The sequence below is a fragment of the Chroicocephalus ridibundus genome, chromosome 5 (genome assembly GCF_963924245.1).
Source record: "Chroicocephalus ridibundus chromosome 5, bChrRid1.1, whole genome shotgun sequence".
NCBI lineage: Eukaryota > Metazoa > Chordata > Aves > Charadriiformes > Laridae > Chroicocephalus > Chroicocephalus ridibundus.
This window is the reverse complement of record NC_086288.1, coordinates 71,042,361-71,067,549: the sequence shown is the minus strand read 5'-3', so window position 1 is coordinate 71,067,549 and position 25,189 is coordinate 71,042,361. Positions and strand designations below refer to the sequence as shown.

Below are 25,189 nucleotides of genomic sequence, written 5' to 3'. Positions count from 1 at the left end.
CGGCCCAGAAAGCCAATTGTATCCTGGGCTGCATCAGGAAAATCATGGCCAGCAGGTCGAGGGAGGTGATTCTCCCCCTCTACTCCACTCTCGTGAGACCCCACCTGGAGTACTGCGTCCAATTCTGGAGCCCCTACTACAAGAAAGATATGGACGTGCTGGAATGTGTCCAGAGAAGGGCCATGAGGATGATCAGAGGGCTGGAGCACCTCTCCCATGAGGACAGGCTGAGGGAGTTGGGGTTGTTCAGTCTGGAGAAAAGAAGGCTCCGAGGAGACCTTATAGTGGCCTACCAGTATCTTAAGGGGGCCTGCAAGAAAGATGGTGAGGGACTTTTTAGGATGTCGGGTAATGGTAGGACTAGAGGGAATGGATTAAAACTAGAGATGGGTCAATTCAGACTGGAAGTTAGGGAGAAGTTCTTCACCATGAGGGTGGTGAGACACTGGAACAGGTTGCCCAGAGAGGTGGTGGAAGCCCCATCCCTGGAAGTTTTTAAGGCCAGGCTGGATGGGGCTCTGAGCAACCTGATCTAGTGGGGGACGTCCCTGCCCATGGCAGGGGGGTTGGAACTAGATGATCTTTAAGGTCCCTTCCAACCCTAACAATTCTATGATTCTATGAAAAATTCAATTTTATATTAGTAATCAATTAAATCATAGAATGGAAACATGTTAATTTATATCTGATCAAAACAGCTCTGATTTTGAATTAAAATTACTAAATAGGCAAGCAACATACTCAGACAACTTGTAAGCAGTCTAAATGCTAAACTTCGGGAGCATTAAGCATCTTAATTGTTCCTATCATTGCAATACTTAATTTTTTGCCAGATAGAAAACTGGCATCTTCTAATTTTTATCCAATTTCCATAAATAGTCTAAGTCTAACGCAAGACAACCAACTTTTCAGAGAGATTCAATTCAGAGTTATGCATATAAATATAGAAGCATAGAATTCCTTCAGCTGGAAGGAGCCTCAGGAGGTTACCTGTTCAAGAGGTTACCTGTTCAAGCTTCCCTAATATAAGATCAGGCTGCTAACAGCATTGTCCAGTCAAGTTTTGAATACAATTCAAATAAACTCACTTATAAAAGTAACATTCAAATTGAATATATGAAACAAGCATCTCTCAGTTTTTCAGAATTTTTTTTTCTTTTGTAGCAGCACTGTAAATATCCAAAGACCCAGACACTTCCGATATTCAACATGAATTTACAAATTAAACTTTTTGCATCTTCATTTCTGCATTAGTTTTGCTGAATACTTGGATGTTGGTACAAAGATTTCTTCAGCACCAACCAACACATCTAAGACATCACACACGCATTTTACTGTATATTTGAAAGTTACAGTTTTCACAAACGCACTACTCACCCCTTGGCCCAACTTCTTCTGGTAGGTTTTATAACGTAGACTCAATCCTAGCAAACCAACACCAACAAACAGCCACAATACTTGAAACAGAAACACACAGAAAAGTTGTTTTTAAAGCAAGAGAAAATAATGTTGTTGTTGTTGCAGTTAAACAGAACTGGTACACTGTCATTCTAAGATGTGGTATTCATAGAATGGGAAATGTATACATCTAAATTTCCACATATGCCAGTGATAACACCATTCCTAAGTAGTGTACTTAAGAGCATCTACATGCGTGCAGAATACTTATATGTGTGCAGATACACTTAGATTCTCCAAAACACAACAGGCTGAGCAGATACAATACACCAAAACTCATTGGAATATTTATGTAAAAATGATACCTACCGAAGAATTCATTACAGGAGATGAGCAAGAGCATCATGTAAGCCTTCTAGTGTTTTTCCTCTCTGTGTTCCAGGTATGCATTTGCGGCGTACATTTTTTATTTTGTCATAGTACAATGTGTGGCAGAAAATTTAGTTTACTTCGCAAGCCCTTAGGTGTCAGAAAGATGTGATCCCTGCCAGACCTCCAGAGCAGTCCTTTCATACGTTCTTGGAAAGGCACTGTAGCTTCACAGAATGCAAATTCAGAGCTTTCCTATTCTCCTGTAGCCTTCCAAATAACCGCAACAGACACTTAAGAGCTCTCAGGGTTTGGCACATGGCCATTTGATGACCAAAACCCTCTGCAGTTATTTCATTTACACAGTGGCATATGCTATCTACAATGATTTCAGTAACTCCAGTTTATTTTTTCATCAGATCTTTCAATAGATATGTAATTATTTTTATGCAAGTTTTCTGGAACAATTTTGTGTGAAATTTATTTAAATTTTACTATGTGTGATGTCAGAAGAAAAGACATGCTGTTTACCTTAGTAGATGTCAAGCAAGCAATTTCATACTCTGCAAAATGCAAAGGTGCTTAAAGGGGAAGCTGAGAAACAATACAAGTTTGGGCATGATGAGTAAGTACAAGAGTTACTGTTGTAACACCACAAAATTAGTTGAGCAAGGGCTGTGCTTTGTCACTGACAGTATTTTGAAGTATTTACTCACTTTTGTGAAATGTTTTTGAGTAGTAATACTCAAACCAGCATTGCTCATGTTGCCTCCAACAGACAAACTCTCAGGAGCCACAGACTTCTGGCCTCTGAGTATATAGGCTAAAGACTTTCATAAAGATTTCAGAATCAGCCCTGAAAAGTGGTGAAGCACTATTGTTTCCGCTTTACAGATGAGGCAAAATGAGGTATGCAAATGATAAGCGATTTGATCCAAAGTCACAAAGCTAAAAAAGATGCAGGGATTTGAACCTTCAGCATCCTGATCTCTGTAGGGTCAGCATGCCCTAACGCCTCACAATTTTTTCCTCTACCAAACTTTGCTATAGTGACAGACTTTTTCCTTAGAAAACGTAAACTAACGATGAAAACAGATCTGAAGCTCAAATAATTGGGGAGAAATACTTGAAAACATCATTTGGATGGATTATGTATTCCAGAGATTTAAAAGCCAAAAAGCAGTAAAACCTCAAACGTTTTCTCTTCAAAACCCAAGGGAAAAAGCAGACCTCATACCTATCATCTGGGAAAGCTGGGATCTCTAGGCATAGTCCACAGGCAGATGACAAAAAGGTTTCCTGAGGACAGGTCTGGTCTGAACGTGCAGCAGGGCGTCAGAATTGTGTAGTGATGTCAGCCACAACAGGCTCTGCAGGACTGCCTCCTCATGCAGGAGGGGTGTCACATTATATGTGGGCCAGCTGAGTCCCACCTCACTGCCAGCCAGCTCACACAGCCCTATAAAGGGTGTCACACTGAACTGCTTCAAAATCAACAAATCGGATGGGCTGAAAAATCATTCATATTTTTGTTGTATACACATGTAATAAATCCCAAGATCCAGAGAGGCCGCCTCCTCAACTGCCAAAATGAAATCACAAATGATGCCAAATCCATTTTTACATTTTCTTTTTTCCCCCCAGTTCAAATTTTTTGGTCTTCGTTTAAGACTTTCCATGAGGAATAGCCTCTCTCTTAACTGTAATGATAGTGAATCAGCTCCTCAGTTAGTATATGTCATCATTAAAACTGGAACTAGGGTAATACCAACTACAAGTCTAGCTATAAAATTAGCACCAAAAAGCATTTCTAAAACACCCAAGCAAAACACTCCACTGTGTTACTCTTTTTCCTCAGACATTATTCCTAGAGTCATGGAAAAAAGGAAGTAAAACTATACTTACGTAGTTTAATATAGTTTTTACTCTTTTTGAAAAGTGGCTTTTGGTTGCTTTTCACTTCAAAGATAGAGCTAAGGTCCTTCTTGGGTCCTGTCAGAAAGTCTACGCCAATACATAACATGATAAACCCTGTGAAAATATAAGTCATTACTTTTTTCATAGAGTTTTAACATATTAAACATTGCTCATAAATGCACCATTTATAAGCTCCCAGCTGTTGTGTTACATTCAACATTATGGCTCCAACAAAGACAATTCAAAGCACAAACACAGATAAATGCCATACCCAATGTAGTAATGCAGGCAATATGAGATTTATTGATAGAGAAGATCCTACTTCTCATTGTCACAGTATTCACCTCACCTATGCCTGCAGCACTTCAAAAATTTTTCATTTACATTGTTGTATTTGTTGACATAAGCATAGCTTCCAATAAAATTAAACATGCCACTAACGATAAATATTTCAAAAAAATATTTCAAAACAGTAGTATTGCAACAAGAATTCAAAGCTAAAAGATTATTTAAAATGCCACCAAACACCTTGTTTCACAAAAAAATAATGAAGTTCAAAATTACATTGTTTGGGGTGGTTTTGTTTGTTTGTTTGTTTACAAATAAGCTGATGCTAAAATTTAATACACCTGAAACAATCTTATTAAGCCTGCTTTGTTTTGATAACTGCAGAGCAGACCTAATAGTAAAAGTATCCAGCCAAAGACCCCTTCACATTATGAACTCTACTCTGGACTACAGTGAGCTCCAAAATATAGTCCATTTTTGGGTCTTTCAGGCTGAGCAGAAGGGGAGCTACAGACACTAATGCAACTTATAGCTGTTCCAGCTCTTCCCTTGCAACCCAGCAGCCTAAGGATCATGATATTACCCGATAACTTTGTGGTCCCAAGCATCAGGCTGTGCTGGGTGCTAATAGAGCAATCCTCAAAACCTGTCTCATTATTCACTATGGAAACGCAGAGATATTTTAACTCTGATGGTACTATTGGGTCCCACTACTGCACATTTTATCAGGTTTCTTCTGTTAGTGAAACATTTGTTTAAAGCCATGTCTTCCCTTCCTCCATTCATGTACTAATTGGGAGATCAATGAAAACAAAAATATTTTAATCCTTCGATCTGGGCCAAAGTAGTGACTCCTCACCTTTGCGTATCCTAACACCAACTTCCACAGAACCTCGAGTGCACTTAGCCAGCACTCTCAAGCAAACATTGATTTGCAGTACAGTTTCAGGGTATTACGTCAAAAAGACTATCACCCAGTAGATGAAGCGTTTTATCATAATTTAAGGCCCCTATTGACTGCTACAACTCTCAGCTCAGGCCAGTGCTTTCAAAGCTTACTGGAATTAGCCTGGACAAGAACAATTAAGTTACACCTCCCTATTACAGAACCTTAAAATAACAGCTTGATGAAAAAATACATTGTTGATTGTAGATGTCTATTATCTTTGCAAATGAACTGCTCCGTCACCAAGATACAAGTAACACATTTTTATGTAAGAACTACAAAAGCAACTGCTCAATAGTTTGCTCTAAAGCAATGTAAGCAGACTGCAGCAGGTTGGGAGGCCAGTTTAACACAGCAGCATCTTGTATTCTTTTGCTCCAGAGTCAACAGAAGCAGCTGTGCTTCTTAAGAATAGACAACTAAGCACACCTACAGACACATTTTAAAAGGCAGTGAGTGATTTCAGTGCACTAACTGTTGCAATGCACTGTGATGGTATCTTTTCAATAGGTAGTTCAGATTAATAGTACAAGCTCTTTTCTGACCCCTCATGAGCTAAAGGATCTAATTACCTGCAAAGAAAAAGCGGGAAAATAATGAATTGGATAAGAGCTCTGCTGGAAAACGAATATGTCCTTAATATCTTTGTGGCACAGTTAATTAACTAAAGAAGTCATGTTTTATTTCAGAGTGATAGCTGAAGATGAAAATAACCGTTACTCAGTATTTTCTTATTGACCTGACTTGTTACATTAGCTGTAGTGAAAGACCCAAGAAGCTGGGTGTAGCGCAATGATAAAGGGGGCACACACAAAAACCTTCTCAAAGGGAGACTGATTCAAAGCCATTAAAGTTGATGGAAGACCAGGGATCCGATCCCTCAGCATTACGTTACACCACAGTGAAGCAGCACAGAAGTTTTGAATATAATGGTCTTACTTTCATCGTCCCTTTTCCGGGTGCAGTTCCCTACCCAAACTGTGGCAAGAGAAAGGCAGGATATTGGACAGGAGGAGAAAGCAAGAAATAGCACTTGCACCTGAAAGAAACCAGAAGAAAACAAGCAGTTTGCCAGAAAGCCAAGCTGCAAGGGAAGAAGTGCAGCAACAAATACATGATCTCAATGGTATAATCTGCAAATCTTTCATGAGCAATGGGATGGCATCCAAAAGACAGAAACTGGATTCTCAGATGGAATATAAACTCATGTAATGCCATCAGCTGAGACAGGTCCAGTTCACAGTTTTCTATTTACCAAAGAGAAAGTTAGGGCCATCTCTGTGTTACTAACCAGTCATCATGCCAGGTGAATTAGTCACAAGTCTGTATTTCAAAGGAAGTGACAGAGAGGGATTTTATACAACAGCTTTTCTTGTCAAAGCATTACTCAAGAAAGCATTTGACGTTCTTCTACCACACGCTTTCTTCATATAACTTCAAAAAAATAAAATTAAATTAACTGAGATAACTGTTTCTACAGACTCCCAAAGTGTTTTCAGAACAAAGACAACTGCAATAAATGTGATGGAACTCTCCTCAAAACAAAACAAACTGAAACCCCACATGTGATTGCTGTAATATATGAAACACAAATGGAGACTAAGAAACTGGAGTGACAGAAAGTGGTTTCAAAGACATTTACAAAAATCTAAAACTATGGGAGCAACAAGTCAAGCACAGCATTCATTAATCCTTTTCAAACAAAACACAGGATAATGTGTAACATTTTAAAGTGTGCCACATACTTAGCCCCAGACAATGTTTGGCATTGTTTAAATATAATTAGTGAACTATGCTATTGAAACACATTAGCACCTAATAAGAAAATAATTCTGGAGACAAAACTAGAAAGGGCTGGTTTTCTTTCCACCTCTCCACCTTCATCAAGGGATCATTTTGCTAAAACCTTTATATTTGCTCTCCTCAATTCTTCCTCAACAGCAAATCCCTGACAATTTCTTTTCTTCCTCTCCTCTTGACAAGTTTCTTACACTGCAGGCTTATCGACATTCCTCCAAACATGCTGGTGTGTCCACAAAGCATAAGGTACAGCCACGGGGAGACGAAGCTCAGGTCTCAAATGCAGACTAGCTAGATCAGGAGGATGCTGCACTTTGCTCCTCAGATCAGGGCTAAATAATGCACTGAATTATGTTACAGTCCCAGGAACACAGCCTTCATAAACCCCTGAAGTTTCCAAAAACTACATTGTTACCTGAGATACCATACTGCAATCTTGGGTACCTAGCATACAGGTGCATTCACACCCTGGATTGCAGCCATATTGTAGGGTGACTGATTAACAGAACTCTTCCTCAGTTGTGTTTTGAGTTATTAGACTTTTTTTCACTTCATAATTTTCCCTCAACCGAATTTCATTTTCTGCCCACATTTTAAACCATTTCTAACAGTAAAGAAAAAAAGGAATTATTTTTTGCATGTTTCACTAATTTTCTCATAGAAGTTCTTACCCATAGTAAATCAAACAGGAGCTGAGCATTTGGAAAGACTATTTACATACTAAATACATTTTAAACATGTGGGTGAGTCTAAAGAAAGCATATTTGTATTTATTCATAGTCATAAACGTACCTAAAAGAAGATGGGAGCTTTCTCTAGCGTAAATTCCTCCAGGTACAAACTTATAAGCTGTACACCATACACAGAAGAATAATTCAAGAACGTAGGCAAACATGGCTGTAGTCATGGCTTTCCCAGGGTGCAGACAGCTAACAAAGCGTCCAGCCAGTTGAGGCCACATACACATCGTAAAGACAGCAAGAATGTTGCCTGCAACAGCAGCACTCCAGGTGTGTAAATAAAGGAGACCAGCTGAAGATGCCAAACCTGTGAAGGAACAGAAAAGAACAGAGTAAGTCACAGTCAGGCATATTATCTGCCACCTTCTTTTTCACGGGAAAAAAAGAGCACCTGAGAAATATAACTGTGCTTTGCAGCCATGAGAACTGCATCACGAGAAAGACAGGTATTCCCCATAGCCAAACGCAGAGATATCTCATTATCTTAAAGATTGCCTATTGAACTGAAAACAGTAAAGCAAAAAGACATCAGAGAAACATCATCAAGAGCCAAAACTGAACAGTTTTTCTTACACAGAGCTCTCCCAGAACAAGAGGGATGATGCAGTTTTTAAGAGGTTAACAGGTCTGCCTGTTATGAACCTCCTTTAACAGAACACAGAAAGAATCAAATAGGTTAATGTGAGGAGAAATGATATTTCTCCCTGATCTTCTCTCCCTTTAGGTAACCATATGATGGGAAAGAAAACAAGTATTAATCTTTTACTAACTGCAAGATCCTTGATATACCATACCATCTTTGACTGTGATGGGATTTGATCCCAAACAAAACATTTACAACCACGGAAACTCTCTCTAACAGGAGGACTTCAACTCAAAACTTTATTTTAAGTAAGAAAACATTTACTAACTTTCACATCATGATAGCTGATGTTGGAAAAAAATTTAATATTTTACTCTTATACATTAAGGTTCTGAGAATTTTAGACTACAATGCTTGAATCAGCTAACAAAGCATTCCGTACTTGTTTTAAATTAGCAATGTGTGTACATCAAAAATCAAATGCTCATACTCACATTACAATCTGCACACACATTTCTTAAAACTAACACCTGTACCAAAAGGTAAATTATTTGGGCAACTGATGGGTTAAGCATTGCCAGCTCTCTGCCTTTATTGTGACTTTCCTGATATTTGGTATTTTATTTCGGTTCCTGACTAGAGAAACCCAGTTTGCATTAAATTTTTTGTCTTCGAGGTTGTGGAAAATGACTTCAAAGGGTTGGCTCTTAAGTGCTCCAAAAGAGAAGGTAAATAAGAAAAAAGCAAAACATAACTCATCATTTCCTTTGGTCCCTGTATTTTGATATGTCCCAATTTATTATTAAACATTTGTAGGAAGTACTGCTTTTTATTCTTCTACAAACAGTTAGCTAAGGCCACAAAGAAGCAGACTTAAATTTTTTTTAAACAGCATTTATACGACTAAATTTCACTCAGATGAGCCTACAAATTAAACCACGCTGCATCCATGCTGAGACCGTATGGAAAATACACCTCTCCACAATTCAAGAGCAGAATTATTTCCATCTCCTCCTACTTGCTCCATGCATAGCTTGTTCCACAGCATAGCTATACCATCCTCCTGAAAACGGAGGTCCAAATCCAGCACTTGAATTTCTATCCCCACCACCCAGACTGCTTCACAAATATATTGCTCCAGCAGAACTGCCTTGATGTTCATACTGCTTTTTACTGCCTGGAGATCTTGGCAACTTAGGAGACAGGAGGCAAGTTTGCCTGCAGGTGAACTACTCATTACAAGTTATTGTGCCCCCTGCAGAATCAAGAGGCTTGTGTCATCTCAACACCATAACCTTAGATGTAGCCTTACTCAATGCAGACAGTGAGAACCAACACGATATTCATGGAAACAGAACCTTAACAGGGGTTTCTGAAGCTCTGCAGTGGCCTGGAGATTTGGCCTGTAACCCTTAGTCAATGGTCAGACACGCATACGCTACAGTCAGTGAGAGAGAAGAAGAGGCTTTGATTAGCAATTTACTTTTCTGAGATGTGGCGTACGGTCAAAGGGCTTGAGTAAAGGGAGTAAGGTAATAGAAAGAAAAATTCTGCTCAGGATTTGTACCTACCTACCAGAAACCAAGCAAAACTGGTGACAGAAGACCAGCTCCAAAATGGAAGCATCAGTCCATGAGCCAGGCCCAACAGAACTGTACCTCTAATACAACAATAAGAAAAAAGAAATCATACATTAATATAATTTTATAAACACCTGGCGTTGAAAAAGAAACTTGCAGACATACAGACAAGGATGTTTGGTAATATTTTATAATCCTTTTATTTTAAACAGATCTCAATTTGAGCACAAAATATTTTTATCTCACACCCTTTACTATATCTGAAAAACATCCAGTTGAAAATAATGGCATTTTATCACAATGTATAAGCATGCTACATAAGGCAGCAGAAGCAGTCCACTGAAATACTGGGTACAAAAGAAAAAAGAACTCAGAGAAAATGACAGGGAGGAATCCACCCCAAACAGAAGTATTTTCTTCATGTCAAATAGGGTATCCTCCAGCATCTAACATTGCTATCAGTCTTGGGTAGCTCTTGTGTATACTAATTCCATATTATAAACCACCTCGCCTGCCGCTACAGGTAGTTGACTCAGAAAAACTAATCTGGTTATTCTAGATCTGGGAGCCTGAGCAAGCCACACACAGTATAAAGACTAAGTTCTTACTAACCAAAACTTCTACAGAAGTACATCCTTTAATACTGCACACAGTTTACTTTTTTTATCTGCACGCGTCTCTGAGGTAGACTGTTTCCTACCATGTCCTCTCTGAAGTCAACTGCTAGATTCATTTACTGCATATTATAGATGCACTTCATCCATAAGTCCTTGAACCTCAGTCACAGAATCACAGAATCGCCTAGGTTGGAAGGGACCTTTCAGATCATCAAGTCCAACCATCAACCCAACTCTGACAAAAACCATCACTAAACCATATCTCTAAGCACTATGGCTACCCATCTTTTAAATACCTCCAGGGATGGTGTCTCAACAACTTCCCTGGGCAGCCTGTTCCAACACTTAATAACCCTTTCAGCGTAAAAATTTTTCCTAATATCCAATCTAAACCTTCCCTGGTGCAACTTGAGGCCATTTCCTTTTGTCCTATTGCCTGTTACCCGCGAGATGAGACCCTACTTCAAAAATTGTTTTACAATGTGGCAAATCAACTTTTTTACTGCTGAAATAAAAATCATTCTGTATTAGAAAATTTTAAGATTTATTGGTAGAGACGCAATGCTCAGAGGTATGTGAAAGCAAGAATGAATCCACAAGTCTTCTGTGTGAAGGTCCTTGTACCCACTTTATTCTATGTAAGCTCTTATACCATCAGCTGGTTGAGTTTTAATTCATCACCCACTACAGCACTGGCTTTTGACTACTGTTTTGTTACAATAATAATAAAAAATAACCACTTACCCATATGGATTAGGATCTGGACCTGTATGTGGATGTCCACTTACTGCCCATCTAGAAATTAGCGAGACTTCCCCAAATATCCACAGGGTGAGGAACATGAGGCTGCCAAAAGCAATCCCTGACAAAAGCCAATGAGGGTGGGAAACAGTCTCTCTAACTGCATTACCAGTTTTGTTTGCTTCTTGTTTCTTCTTGTCTCCCCCTAGAAAAAAAACAGAAATATAGCTGAACAAATTGTCAAATCCTATTAGAAGGAGTCACTGAGAAAAAGAAATAACCAAGATCACAAAGTTACCAGAATACATTATGGGCTCAAACACAAAAGCTAACTTATCTTGATCATTCGTGGAAATCGATAAGACAAAAAAATCTCTAATAACATTCCTGAGTCTATCAGGAAAAGCTACTCACCTTAAGTGTACAAAAATTACAACCTGCCCATATGATTACTCTTCATACTACTGGAATTTATATAATTAAATTGGCTTTGAAAATCAGCAGAAAAGTTATTAGAATTTGTTCAGAGGATTCTGTTCTCTGAAACTCTAAACTCTGATAAGAGCAAAACCTGACACTTCCAAAGAAGCCAGAAGTAAATTCCCTTCCTTCTCTTCTCCTTTTTCCATGCACTTTAGACCCTCTCTGCTCTAAGGAGAAAGCAGCACCTTTAATTGCATAGACATATTGCTTTGTCACCTAGAAAGAAGACAGATTCCCTTCCTAATCTCCTGCAGTAGATTTCCTTTCTAAATTATCATGGAAGCTCAGGCTTCATTCATGTAATGCAAGTCTACAAACAATACACACCACGCCAATTTATACCTATTTACACATAGATAAGGTCTTATCTTTCAATTAATTAATTCAGGTTATACTGAGAAGGAAGGAACTTCTGAGGATTTAACATGAGCTGCCTTAACTAACAAGCCCAGCTTCGCTGTGTTTCTTGACAATACTACGTTCACAGTTTTAAAGTGTGATTAGCCCCTGCCAGCCCCCACTGCTGGGTACTCTGTCCAGACACTCCAAGAACTCAAGCAAATTTTGACAAGGACAAGTCATCCAGTTTTCCAATTCTTTCTGTTTATTTTGTCACATCAGCTGTTCCCCAGCTTTGTCCTGTCTCTCCTTCTCTGTCAAAGGATGTGCACTGGCAGAGAAACTCAAAGAGCAGACTGAATTAACAAAATAACAGAAATACCACAGATGTTTCATGTTGGAATGAGGATAAGCCATTCTGATTTTATTGGTCTAGGTTATGCCTTTGTTTGTGTTACTGTCACATTATTGATACTGCAATTAATTGGCAGTTCCAACATCAACTTACTACAGCTTGTATGAATTGCAATATTGATTCTACCATGTTATGGGCAGATGGAAGTACCCCATGGTTTCTAAAGTCTGCAACGCTCATACATCAGGTCTAAAAGCAGACTGTACTGAGCAAAAAAAAACCAAAAAAATCAAACCCCAGTGACATATAGATAGGTATAATTTAGGATGTTTTCACAAAAGGCATCTTTGCTGTCATATGCTTACCTGAATAAATTCGCTCCACTGCTGCTATAAAACCAAGGGTCAGTATGACAGTATTGGCAGCTTTTGAGCTCCAGACTGGGTTTAGTGATGTATACCAGATGCGAAGAACAAGAAGCATTATCTTGCCTAGCATGAAGCCCCATATCCTGATGAACCTGTAAGAATCAGTTTTGGAATAGCGATGCATTTGAGAAAAAAAAAAAAAAAAAACTTCTCACAAAAAAACCAACCTTTTAATATAAAGAAACGTAATTTACAACTCTGTCAGTATAAAAAGATACCTTTGTAAACTGTTTCCTGACCACCATGTTACTGTTTGAACCAGCAATGACGAAGAAACACCTGCAGCCAAGATGAACAGTCTAATTGAAGCATTTGGTGCCTGGTATGATGCTAAGCTTCCTACAAACAAACACACACGCACACAGAGGTTGCTTTAATGGGCAATAGAGATCAAGTAATAAGGATTTCCTGTGCATTAGTTCAATCTTGTCTGTAATTTCAATGGCTACACCATTAACCTGAAAACACGTAACACTACACGTTTTTAAATAAATCAAAGAAATGTAGATATGGATAGAAACTAGGTAGTTACGGATGACATTACAGCAGTCACCATTTTCAGGAAAAAAAATAACATTAAATGATTATCCAAGACTGCAGTGATTGCCTTAATTTAAATACTTACGGTCATTGATTCCATAAATAGGATATACGAATAAAATATCTAAGCATACAGATATTCCTGAACAGTGCTCTTACATAACTCCAAAGCCGTTAACACTCTATGTATCGTGAGTACTCCTTTCTAAGAAGGATATGGCTTTTGCCACAGTGCACTTATATAACTCAAAAGGCATAAAAGTACGCGCACTGTGGCAAAAGCCATATCCCTTTCAGAAAGGAGCAGTCGCCATACATTGCACACAGCTTAGTAGGCAACTGCCTCCCCGGGTGAGAACAAGGCTTTCTCTGGTCCAGTATCTAGTCTCAGAGTGGTATTAGCAGCCTGTGTCATCTTGTTACTGGAAACTGACACTCCCCTCACTGAAAGAGGCTGTGCACGTGCCATTTCCCAGGGCACAGTGACCTCACATTTATCAGCAGTTTTAAACTCCGCTAGCAAGTTTCCAATTCAGATGGCTATGGGTCACATACATTCTCAGAACTTCAGTCAGCGTCGCAAATTCTGGCCCAGGATGAGTGACAAACAGCAGGAGAGGCAACATCGTTTTGCTACCAGCCATTTACTAAGTGAGGATGAGTCAAACTTCAGGAGACTTTAAGCAAGGAAGACCAGAAATGGAGCTGCTGATTCTGGCACCTCATGCTTGGAATCCTCCAACTGTCTATAGCAGCTCATTCTGCTTGGAGTAAAAGACACAAAGCTTAGAGCTAAGATGGTAAATTAAATCGATGTGTAATGAAGATGTATTTGTATGGACTTTAGCAGAGGTTGCATGTACCATGCACACAGATTTCTGTCAATAAATTGTGTTGAAATCCGCAACTCTGCCTCTTCAAATCTTTCATCACTTGTGCTAGCCAGATTAAAGCTAGGGTGAGTTTGCCTACTTAGAGCAGACACACCTTTTGTTGCTGAGCAGCTACACCCAAAAAAGTAAATATATCTATCCAAACATGCAAATTTACTGTGTGTTGTATGAAGACATAGATTCAAATGGACACTACCAGAGGGGTAGGTCATTGTTGTTGGTCGTCTTTAAATATAACACAAAATCGAGTAGTATGAAAGGATACGGAAATTAAAACAAAAGTTTTGGAGAAAATAAAGCTTCCTGAAAAGGCAAAAAGAAGGATAATGAATACAGGAAGAGCCTTTTCCATCAAAACAGAAAAAAATCATCCCCCCAAATTTTCTCATTTTAGCTAAGCATGAAGAATTTCCAGATTTTTGGATTGTGAAGTTGAAAACTGCTTATTTCCAGTGGAATGTGGTGGAGCACGCATGGGGCAGATTGTTCTGCCCGATTTTATTCGACAAGCCCCAGAGTAAGGCCATGGCCTTTCTGAGAAGAGGAAAAGATCAAAAAGAGAAAGGAGGAAGAAGTGTTAGTTACGAAGAAGGAAAGAAAGCAGGAATAATTGAGCAGCACGGTGTGATAGGACAAATTTAAAAGACAATGGAGTGATGAGAACCGAATAAAAAGATACATATAGAAAGTCCTAAAGCCCAGTGCTGCCTGTGCAAGGGCTTCCGGATAACTTGAAGTGGTTTGAGAACCTGCAGTAGGGAGGCAAGAAAAGACTGAGTTACCACTGGCTGATAAACTCTTTGCTGGAGACAAAGAGGGTGAAGAACACGCTCTTACATCTTCCCCAAATGCTGATGCTCACTGTGGAGCAACAGGTAAGGGGAATCACAGTAAGTACAGTAGAACTGGGAGAGAATATGGTGTAGATTTGCCAAGGGGCGGAGAGTATTAGGACCATTTGGGAGATGGAAACAGCAGGGGGATATGGTCACTGTGGGAACAGTTCCTGTTCGGGCACGAAAGGAGCATTTCTGTGTACAGAAATGCTCAGCTGAGCCCAAAAGTAAGAATGTATACAGCTTCAGTTTCCCCATCCTTTCCCTAGATTACTACTGAAGGTGCTAGCTAGCTTTTTGTTTGTAGTTAATATTTTCAGGAGCTTATGATTCAGGTGAAGCAAAATGGCATAAACCAACGGACTTTACACACTGTTACAGGCCTGTCACTGCTCTTTACTCAGCAGAACAAAAATTGCACACATTTAAGTGATTTCCAGCTCTTCTAGCGAAGTGAATTAGTAAACATAGCAAGATGACCCGAAGGACTAATCTTAAATAAATTTTGTGTTACTGTGATTTCTGAAGGAATGCAGCGTGCAATTTGAAATGCTTAGACTCATTACTAGTTTCTAAATTAGCAGATCTTGTAGAAGGCAATGCACTGAGCATTGCTGAAGTGGAAGACTCTGCTCACTGTAAAGCTTACTAAAAAAGGCCCAAAAGAGTATTAGGACAGATATGACAGAAAGAGTAGAAAAGAAAAGAACATGGTAAAACTATTCTTCATCTAAACTGATAAAACCAATGAGCTGTGTTCAGCTCTAGTATCTTTTTAGAGATAAAGAACAAGAATTCTTTTTAAAACTAAAGTCATGCAGAGAAAGTAAATACGATGATCCTGTGCTGTCTTCTACCAGTAAAAGAAGAAAATTATATGGAAAGTGATTCTCTGATTCTCATCTTGTATTGATAAGCGAGGAGCCAGGAACTGCTGCTTCTGAAAAAGAAGACAGAAACTGCTCCTTCTGAAAGACACCAATTAGCAGCAGCATTCTCCCTCTACACAGGATGGAGACCTTTTATCTCCTCTGAGTTCATCCAGGTGTTGCAAATTCATTAGCAATAGCTTGCTTCTGAATGTGGCTGTAGCTGCCAAACCTTCTCCCAACAAACTTTCAGAAAATCAACAGGAGCTAAGGCTTGCACCAAAGAGGGACCACAGAGAGAATCCCAGCAAGTCTTGGTCTAGGGAGGAGCATGTGGGATGGGTAGGGAGGCGGATTTATCTTGAATATGAGATCAAACTTTCTTCCTGTGCAACTGACAATACGAGAGCCATCTCACAGGATGATCCTATAACCCCATCAATACGCTACAGGCATACAGATACATTTAACAAAGAAAAAAAAATATTATTTAACAAAAAAAAAAAAACTGCTCCAGAAATTAAGTCTACCAAAAAGAACGTTTCACTGACAGCAGATTACTTTCATAATAGCACCAAGCTGTTCTGTAACACCTCTTCCCTACCTGTTGTCACAGACACAGAACTGCTATACAAAAGACACCTGCTCTCCTGATCTCTGTGCAATGTCGAAAACTTTTTTCCTATTGGGTATGACGTACTCATTTAAAAGCTTCTAGAAATAAAAGTGAAATGAGATTTGTCTTTAATTATGCAGTACTGGGCTAAAAACCAACACAATGGATGCAAACAATATTCCCCTGACCGTATCTAAAAGCTCAAGAGAAAAAGAAAAGTATTAGTTTGGGAGAACAAGAACTTCTTACTCCTGTCTCTTTTCAAAATCATCTGAATTTTGAGGCAATTTAGAATGTTTATTCTTATGCCTTTATACCAAGATGGAATCTATAACTCACTACAGTGCATACTTACCAACCACAGTCAGTCTCAGAAGGGCTAAGATGTACTTATTGTTAGCCAACCTCCAAAAAGGGCCAAATACCAAGAATATTGGAGAAAAGAAGGCAACAGCAAAAACTTCTAGACCCGTGAGTGCCAGTGTCTGAAGGGGGAAGTAATAGATCATTGGTGGCAGTGCATGGTAAAGAGACCAAGAAATGTAGCCTAAAAAAAAAGGAAAGCAACCCATCATATATTTTCAACAGCATGGTTTCCTGGAGATTACTTAAAAATATACCATCTTATACTTCCAAATACAGAATATCAAATGTATTTGAAAGTAGTTCAAGTAATGATAGCCACTCTTGGTGAGGGAGTATTTGCTATTGCAAATTAAATAAACGCATTTTCCCAGGAAATAGAACGATGAGAAGAAAACAGCTCTTCCCCCACTCAGACATTAGTTCCTGCTTTGTTCTTCAGTGAAGGAGCGCCCAATCTAGGAAAGGGTTAGTGTTCCGAGGGAGCAATGCTGGCTAAAATAAGTAATCCACCCGCAGCCTCAGGACTCCTCAAAGGCAGATCGGTGGCAAAACAAACTGTTCTAGTAAATCAGTGTGCCACTCTCCCCTGAACACCTTTCCCAGGCACACTGGCACTGTGGGATGGTTTTCTACAGGTTTTGCAGCAGATGCGCCGAGCACCTGAGCCCACAGGTGGTGGGCAAGGGGGTCTCTCTGGTGACCACCCTCAGGGCTGGGACCTGCACGGCTGAGCGCCGGCTCACCAGCACCTGCACAAACACCGAGCCGAGGGCATGCAATAAATCCAAGAGACAAAAGCCACCAGAAGAAAAAAAAAAAAAAAAACGAAGAAGAACACTCGGCATTATTTACTCATTTCCAGCAGAGGAGCTTATTTGAAGCACCTGTGAAAGGCAACATCTCCTCACAAACTCTAAGCCCCACGGCTCTACGGGCTCCCCGGAGAGACCCCAGCGCTGCCCCGCCGCAGGGCTCCTAAGGTGGGGGCTGAAGGAGGCCGCCCGGCCCCGTTAACCCCCGCGCGGCCCCTCACAGCCCCCCCAGCCACGTCGTTCGGCACCGCCGCCACCTACCCAGGAGGCTCTCCGAGAGAACGGCTTTCCACAGAGGGAACATCGTCCCGGCACGCTGCCCGGCTGGGCTGAGCTGGGCTCGGCGGAGGCTTCGCCCCTCTCGCCCGCAGCCGAGTGGCGAGTAGCCGGCAGGGCGCGGCGCCGCCGCCCGTCCCGCCTCACAGAGCCCGCCCGGCACGCGGCCGCCGGCGAGCGGGCGCCACGGCGCCGCCTGGCGGAGCACGGGGGAGCTCCGGACGCAGCGCCCCGGCCGTGAGGGGGCGGCGGGGGGGAGACGCCTCCCCGGGAGAAGGGCGGCGAGGCCCCGGGTCCGGGAGCTGGGCAGGGGGATACCTGCCAGATAGGGGTGATGGCACGGTGACGGCCTGGGAGGTAGGCTTGGGCGTCAGGGATGTCGCCAGGCTGACACTCTTCAGCCCACCGGTCTTGGCCCGCATGCCGTCGCTAACAGAAACGGCAGCTCCCTTGGGGCTCCTGCTCCTGAGGGCCGAGTTTCCTTTTTATTCCAGCGGCCTGGCTGGTGAGGGAAGGGACTGACCCTCTGCCCGAGCCTGCAGGGTGGCTGTGGAGCAGGCAGAAGCCCCACAGACGCAGTGCGGTCACAGAAGTGGTTGTGGTGGCAAGGCCGGCATCGAGATGGCACTGCAGCTAGAGGGGATGGCGGGGTGTGAGGTGACTGTGAAGAGATGTTCAGTTAAACCAGGCATTTCTTCATGGAGGTCAGCCTGGGTGGCCGGAGTTCATTCTTGCAGCCCTGTGACAAGGAAGGGTGAGTAGATCTCGCCCTTTTCACTGCTTGGTTACCGAAGGAGCATTTATCCACTGGATAAACAAAACAGATGCAAAGGATTGTCATCACGCAGGCTGATGGGGGAAAGAGGAGCCAACTCACTTTCTAGTCGCATAAATACATGATCGATTAACTGTTATTACCTGTCTTTTTTGGGGATAGAGGGTGTTCAGATTGGTGCTGTGTTCATCTTAATGAGATGTGCTTTGTTTTATAGCAGACTAAGGACTTCTGATAAGCAATCCTGTCTGCAAAAAGCAGGAAAAGTAGCATTTAGTTTGCTGAGATTCCCGGGATGAGGAATTCCCGGGCTCTGTCTGTTAATTGTAGAAGAAACCCTGAGCTATATGAACCCAGCCATCATCACGGCTGCCAAATTCTGACAAAAGGATTACATAAGCAAAATCTGAATTTTAGAATTTTGTTTTTGGCATGAAAAGTAAATTTGTAACGATTAACTAAGAACTAAAAAGCCCTTTTGCTGTTGAAATACATCACCTTCTTAAGTTTTATTAATCTTCATAAACGACCCTAGGAAACTGACAGCTATATTTTCTCATTTGTGTTAAAACTGCCATCCCATTGTAAACAAACCTTATGATGTGCATTTTCTTTGCTTTGCACCTGTGAAACTCCAAATCCATAGAACTAAACTATAAACCCCTGAAACCTGTTAAATATAACCTATTACTAGCAATAAATTCCTGTCAAAACATTTGGGGGGGCAGAGTACTAAGGAAAAATTTGTTTAATTAGACTCACAATCAACTTATTAATTTACCCTGCAGTATAATGGGGTTTGGCTAGTTACAGAAACGCTGTTGAATTTTGGTTGGTGTTTGAGAACATATATATGTTTCAAATGTCCATGAAAGAACTGAAGTATTTTGATGAAAAAGTCAGTCTCTGCAGAGGAAAAAGAATGAGACTCATATGTTTAATGACCTTCTTTCTTCTTTCTTTTCTCCCAAGGTCCATGTAGCTAAAGGCATCTTTTATTTTCTTCATTTAAGAAAAGTCACGCCATAATAGTCACCAAGTTCACTTATCACTGGTTTAGGATTATGCAAGTGATGACACCATTTCATCTTGCTGTGGCATGACGCAAATGGAACTTGTAAGATGAGATCCTTAGCCAGAGTAAACCCAGAACACGGCTCCTTTTGTAGCTGCGTAGCAAGAGTGTGAGACTCGCAGGATGTATTCAGCCAATAAATATTTGAAACAATTTTGCAACACTTTCTGTAATTACAGTATCTTGCGTCATGGTTCAGAGGCGGAGTTCCAGTAAAACTAGACACGACTGGAATTATGAACCTGATGTGCTTGCGTGGCTTCCATTAAACTCCTAAGGCAATGAAAATAATGCAATTCCTGACAAATTTAGCCACTGTATTCTGGGTACTCTCTCTGAGATTCTTAGTAACTCCGAAGTTTGGCTTCAGACGTAGCAAAGTTACATTCCAGATCTCTCCATAGAGTTGACAAAGAGATAAGCATTTGAGCATAAGAGGAGGGAGTTTTCATGTGTAATGTGTTCTGAAATTAAAACAGATATGTCTTAAATGCAAAAGTCAATGCTTACAAGGTGCTTCATGACACATATATGTGTAGGAATGCCTTTCACTATATATTTTTTATTCTTGGAGTGCCGCATCTGTAGCTGATAAAAAATAAAGTGATAGCATTTGATCTATACAGGAATATAGTGATGGCAAACCAGCAAAACCAGGATAGCATACTACAGGAGGAGTTTTCACTCACAGAAAAAGGAGCATCTTCATTTTAGAATAGTATTTAATATGCCCTTAACCTAAGGCAGACATAAAAAATTATCTGAATTTAACAGGAAATCAATTACAGCCCCACAATTATATTGGTATTGACAGGGGTAAATCTCTCTAGAGCTAGTGGTTGTAAAAAACAATGCTTTATTTGGGTTCAAACTGTAATACAAGCATGTTTTGAAATCCAAAATAAACACATGGAATTTAAAAGAACTGTCAGATGCCTGGGAGAAGTCCTTGCATACTGCCCAGTAGAGATGTGCCTCACCTAAACATGAGGAGGAACTTCTTTACTTTGAGGGTGGCAGAGCCCTGGCACAGGCTGCCCAGAGAGGTGGTGGAGTCTCCATCTCTGGAGACATTCCAAACCCGCCTGGACGCGTTCCTGTGCAACCTGCTCTGGGTGACCCTGCTCTGGCAGGGGGCTGGACTAGATGATCTCCAGAGGTCCCTTCCAACCCTGTGATTCTATGATTCTATGAATGGGCATGACTAAGAAGCAGAAGAAAGTGCCAGAGAAATAGAGGAAAAAAAAGCATGAAAGTATAAACTCTATTTAGGATTAAGAAAGCGACTCTGGAAAAAAGCTAGGGTGGTTGAGTTTACAGTTAGGCACCTGCCACAGTCGCAGTAAAAACACGAAGACTTGCAGTTTGCACAACAGTGTAAAGCTTCTTAATCATTACCTTTACACCTGTTATGCAAAACTCCATATGCATATTCATATTCAACATTAATTTGGTTGTTGTTTTCTCAAGGTCACAGTATGTTGGCTACAAAATACTGTTCATTTGTTACACCGGCGATTAAGTATACCCTCATCTCTTGTAAATTAGCCCTAAAACACAGGATTAATAAATACTGAGACTTGCTAAAGACCTTTTTTCCATAAAATGTTCTGTGGGACATAATACACAAACATTGCCCCAAAATAATTCCAGTAATATATTCCGTATAATAGGTCTCAATTAATTTCAATATGTATTAGAAATGGCAGGTACAATTAAGTCTGATTACAGGATCTAAGCACCTATAACCCTGTTGAAATTAGCTAGTGTTGCAGGTCTTTACTGTAGAAAAGAAATTACATATATAGCCATGCGGCCTAAGATAAGAGAAAACTCTGTGGCCATTTTACAACCTTCTTCATGCTGAAAAGTGAAAATCCTAAAGCTCGAACATCTGATAATTGTCAGCCATTCATTTCTACTAAAAGATAGGCCAGACCGAGCGTGAAATAGAAATAATCCAAGACATCCAAGAATCAGCCCTGACATAGAAAACTAGTACATGATTTCTTGTATGCAGTGAGGACAGTTTAATGTTCTACTCAGAAGTATGTTGACTGTTTCCTGCTGTGACTTTTGATGTCTTTTCATTCACCCTTAACTCCTACTCCCATTAGCACGAGAACAATGCCCTACAGTGTAATTCCTATGTGGTTTTCCATGCTCTAAATGTTTTTATTATGGATACATTTTTCTAACCACACTGTGCTTCTGTTACTCCAGGTCTTTGTTTCTCAAGGAACAAACCATATTTATGACACTTGGTAACAGTTCCTCCTCCTGTTGTATGCTATATGCACGCATGGCGTGTTTCTGTTAAATACACACAATGGAAAGGCTTTGCCTTTGGTAGATGTGGTGAACCTCAGGATCTTGGCAACCTTGCAGTGTTTTCTAAAAAGTTCTTCAGACAAGCAGCCAGAGCTTGTAAACCTTCCCCAAGTTTGTGAAGTCTCAGCTCCTTGACCTCTTTCTACTCTTGAAAATAGAAAATTCCTCAGCCGAGGATTCAGTTCCTTATTGGTTGTTTTATTTTCGGTATCTCTTGGGTTCTTTAATTTGATCTGTAATGTTGGTTTTGTTCTGGGAGGGGTAAGGATCTCTCTTTTGGTTTGTGTTTATTATTCTGAAGCACTAACATTTATTGGTTTCTGTCTACCAGGTTTTCTCCATTTTCATAGCTCTGAAGTACTTTCCGGTAAATCTTAAGAATGATGAGTGTTTGAGGAACATATTCAATTGTGATAACCAACTTTACCTTTAAAGTTAAAATGAAAAAGAACTCTAACCTGTTTTTTAATAGGCACTTTTACAAAGGAAGGTGTAAGAGTCCAAGCAACCACTATCCCTGGGCATGCATATGCCCTATGAGGAAATAGTCATTCCAGTGCTTTTTCATTTTATGACCAATTTAAGCTGAACTAGCTAAGAAATAATTGAATAATTGGTTATTGGAAGCTCGCCTCACGTGGGATTTTCTTCTGTATTGTAGTTTTCAGAATAGCATGTAGCCAGTATCTATTAAATCTTTTTTTACATGTAATTTCAAGAATAAATTTTAGATCACAGGAGATGGAGGTACACTTTGAAGAGCTGTTTTAGGACATGGCTTTTTCTAAACCTGCATGTGCAGAGCACATTTTGCAGCAGTAAAGCCCAGCGGTCTAGTTTGGCTGGCAAAGAGTGAGAGAATACTCTGCGGAAAGGTTGTTTCAAGCAGCCAAGACTTCTGTAAGCTGAAAGCCTTTTTGGACTTAAAATGAACTATGACTTACGTCATGGTTGTTAGGAAATTGAGATGCCAAGGTCAAGCAAGAGAAGGAAGTATAATGGTGATCTCACAAGCTGTTCATTTCATGATAAGCAATGAAGTGTCCTATCACCATTTAGGATTCACTACAAAAAACTACTATGCCTCACTGTAAAAAAAAAACCCAAAGAAACAAAGAAAAAAACACCAAAACCAAGCAACCAACCAAAAAAAAAACCCAAAGAAACAAAGACCAACTGCCTTTTAAAGTTTATCTTTTATGAAAGATAAAGGCAAAATAAAACTTAGGTTTGCATGCTTCATTTTCTAAAGTTTATTGTTAAAGAAAGGCATTGCATTTGTCGTTTCAGAGAAAGTGGAATTGTTTTTTCAGTATTCCTCGAGGAACAACCCTGCTCCCCCGAACTGACATTTTCAGGATGACTTCTTCTAGAGAGTTTATTTTGGATTGATGAAAGTGCTTTTCTTCTTTACTTTATTTCTTGTTGATACCGATACTAAACTGTCCCTGGGCTCCGCGGGGGTCGGAGCTGGTTGCCCCCAGCCTGTCCCTGCCGCCGGCGGCCAGGAGATGGCGGCGGAGCCCGGCGGCGGGGGCTCGGTGCCCGCCCGGTCCCCGCTCCTCCTTCCCCTTCCTCCGCTGGCCCGGCGCCCCGCGGGGCGTGAGCGCTGCCCCGGGGGCACGGCCCGCCGCCAGCCACCTTCCGCCCCCCGGCCCGGAGGAGCGGCCGGCAGGGGCTGAGCTCTGCGGGGCCGGATTTCTCCGGCGTCACGGCGGGAGGAAAGTCGGGGCTGGCGTGGCTCTCGGCGGCCGGCCCGGGGCAGGGGGAAGGCGGCGGCTCATAAGGGGAGTCTCCCTCCAGCGCCCGAGTCCTTGCCCTCTCGCCGTCCCCTTCCCCCAGCGCCGGGGCCGCGGCTGGGTGTACCAGGCCCGGTGGCCGGGGCAGTGGGGCCGCTGTTGGCTGGAGCGGACGCCTGCCCGGGGCCTGATTGCAACAGCTCTTCCTTCCCACGAAACCCAGACCTCCCGGCCTTTCACACGTCCCCAGCCACATCCTTAGCCCTTAGAACAAGCAGCAAGCGCAAAATAATAGCCTGTTCTCGCTGGGCCTGCTGTGCTTTGGGTGAGTGACCACCGGCAGACGTCCGAGCAGGTGCTGCGGAGGCACAGCTGGGCAGGCGCGAGGCACTCACCCGCACAGTTGTTGGTAGGGAGCTTGTCATCGAAGACCTAGAGCAGCTGCTCTGGTGACTGTCTTTCGAAATCAAGAGCCTGTATTTAAAATAAAGTGCCAGTTCAGAAGGTACTTGTGAAGCATCATAGTGAGTCTTTCCCTCTTCCTCACAACAGACACTCAGTCCTTAAACAGCCTGCCTGAAGTCCTAACGAGTTGTCTCCGTGATCATTGTACTTCAGTGGCACCTGCCTTGGACAGATGTGCAGTAGGTCATGCATGCACTGTAGGTCATGGTCAGCTGTACGTACCGGTTAACACATGCAATTTTGGCTCCCACCTTCTTCCCCAAGTAATCTTAGAAATTATGTGGTCACCATTCCTATTTGGAAGGAGGCTTCTTATTGAAAACAGAGTGTATGAAGTTAGCAATTCTCATGTACAAAAAATGTAGCTGTCTTCTTGCATGCTGCTTCCTTATCGACCAGTTAGAAGAATCAAAACCACGAGATCTTTCATAAGTCTTGTATTAGCCTTGTCTTCTGTAAAGGAGTAAATAATCCAGAACAGTTCTTGTAGAATACAGAGGTTTTCGAATATTTGATCCTTACAAGCCGCGTTGATTTAATCACGCGTTATATAGGTATTTCAGTTAAACAGAAGAATAACATCATTGGGGAATTCCTCCCAAGGCAGCTAAGAGAATATACAATTAATTGTTACACTAACAATGACGTAGTTAGGTTGAGAAAACAGCAATAAGTGTTACAGTAAAAATATGCAAGAAAGTTATGTTTCTTCTAAAGGTCAATGCAAAAAAAGTTATTTTTTGGGACGACAGTTGTCTTTCCAAGACACAATGCCCCAAAATACTGGAACACTTTTACATTCCTCAGATAGGAGGCAGCATGTGTGCTAAGTAATAATATTAATAATTCAATTAAATAATATTTTGATGACCTCGACGCTGTCCCTTTGCTTCGTTCTTGCCAGTATAGCTTTCAGCTTTCATCCCAAGTGGGAGAGGTGCCAGGAAGCTGCTTGAAGGACTACATATTTTTGGGATTCTTTGTTATGTTGAAGCAGAAGTGTAGCTGAATA

At 41.1% G+C, this 25,189-nt stretch overlaps 1 protein-coding gene across 2 annotated transcripts in view; it reads right to left on the bottom strand.

The window, feature by feature from the left end:
- The window catches only part of CWH43 (cell wall biogenesis 43 C-terminal homolog), a 29,927-nt gene extending 12,046 nt beyond the window's left edge, over nucleotides 1–17,881 (bottom strand). The window contains exons 1-9 of one of the 2 annotated variants that reach the window (XM_063336175.1): nucleotides 17,778–17,881; nucleotides 16,694–16,885; nucleotides 12,803–12,923; nucleotides 12,522–12,676; nucleotides 10,983–11,184; nucleotides 9,613–9,701; nucleotides 7,511–7,765; nucleotides 3,673–3,798; nucleotides 1,378–1,457 (exon numbers count right to left, since the gene is read on the bottom strand). In XM_063336175.1, the coding sequence (XP_063192245.1) occupies nucleotides 1,378–1,457; nucleotides 3,673–3,798; nucleotides 7,511–7,765; nucleotides 9,613–9,701; nucleotides 10,983–11,184; nucleotides 12,522–12,676; nucleotides 12,803–12,923; nucleotides 16,694–16,885; nucleotides 17,778–17,820 (1,263 nt within the window). In that variant the 5' untranslated portion in view covers nucleotides 17,821–17,881. Of the gene's footprint in view, nucleotides 1–1,377; nucleotides 1,458–3,672; nucleotides 3,799–7,510; nucleotides 7,766–9,612; nucleotides 9,702–10,982; nucleotides 11,185–12,521; nucleotides 12,677–12,802; nucleotides 12,924–16,693; nucleotides 16,886–17,777 lie in introns of those variants that run through there. The other variant, XM_063336176.1, reaches the window with a different exon arrangement.
- Between the last annotated feature and the right edge of the window lie 7,308 nt (nucleotides 17,882–25,189).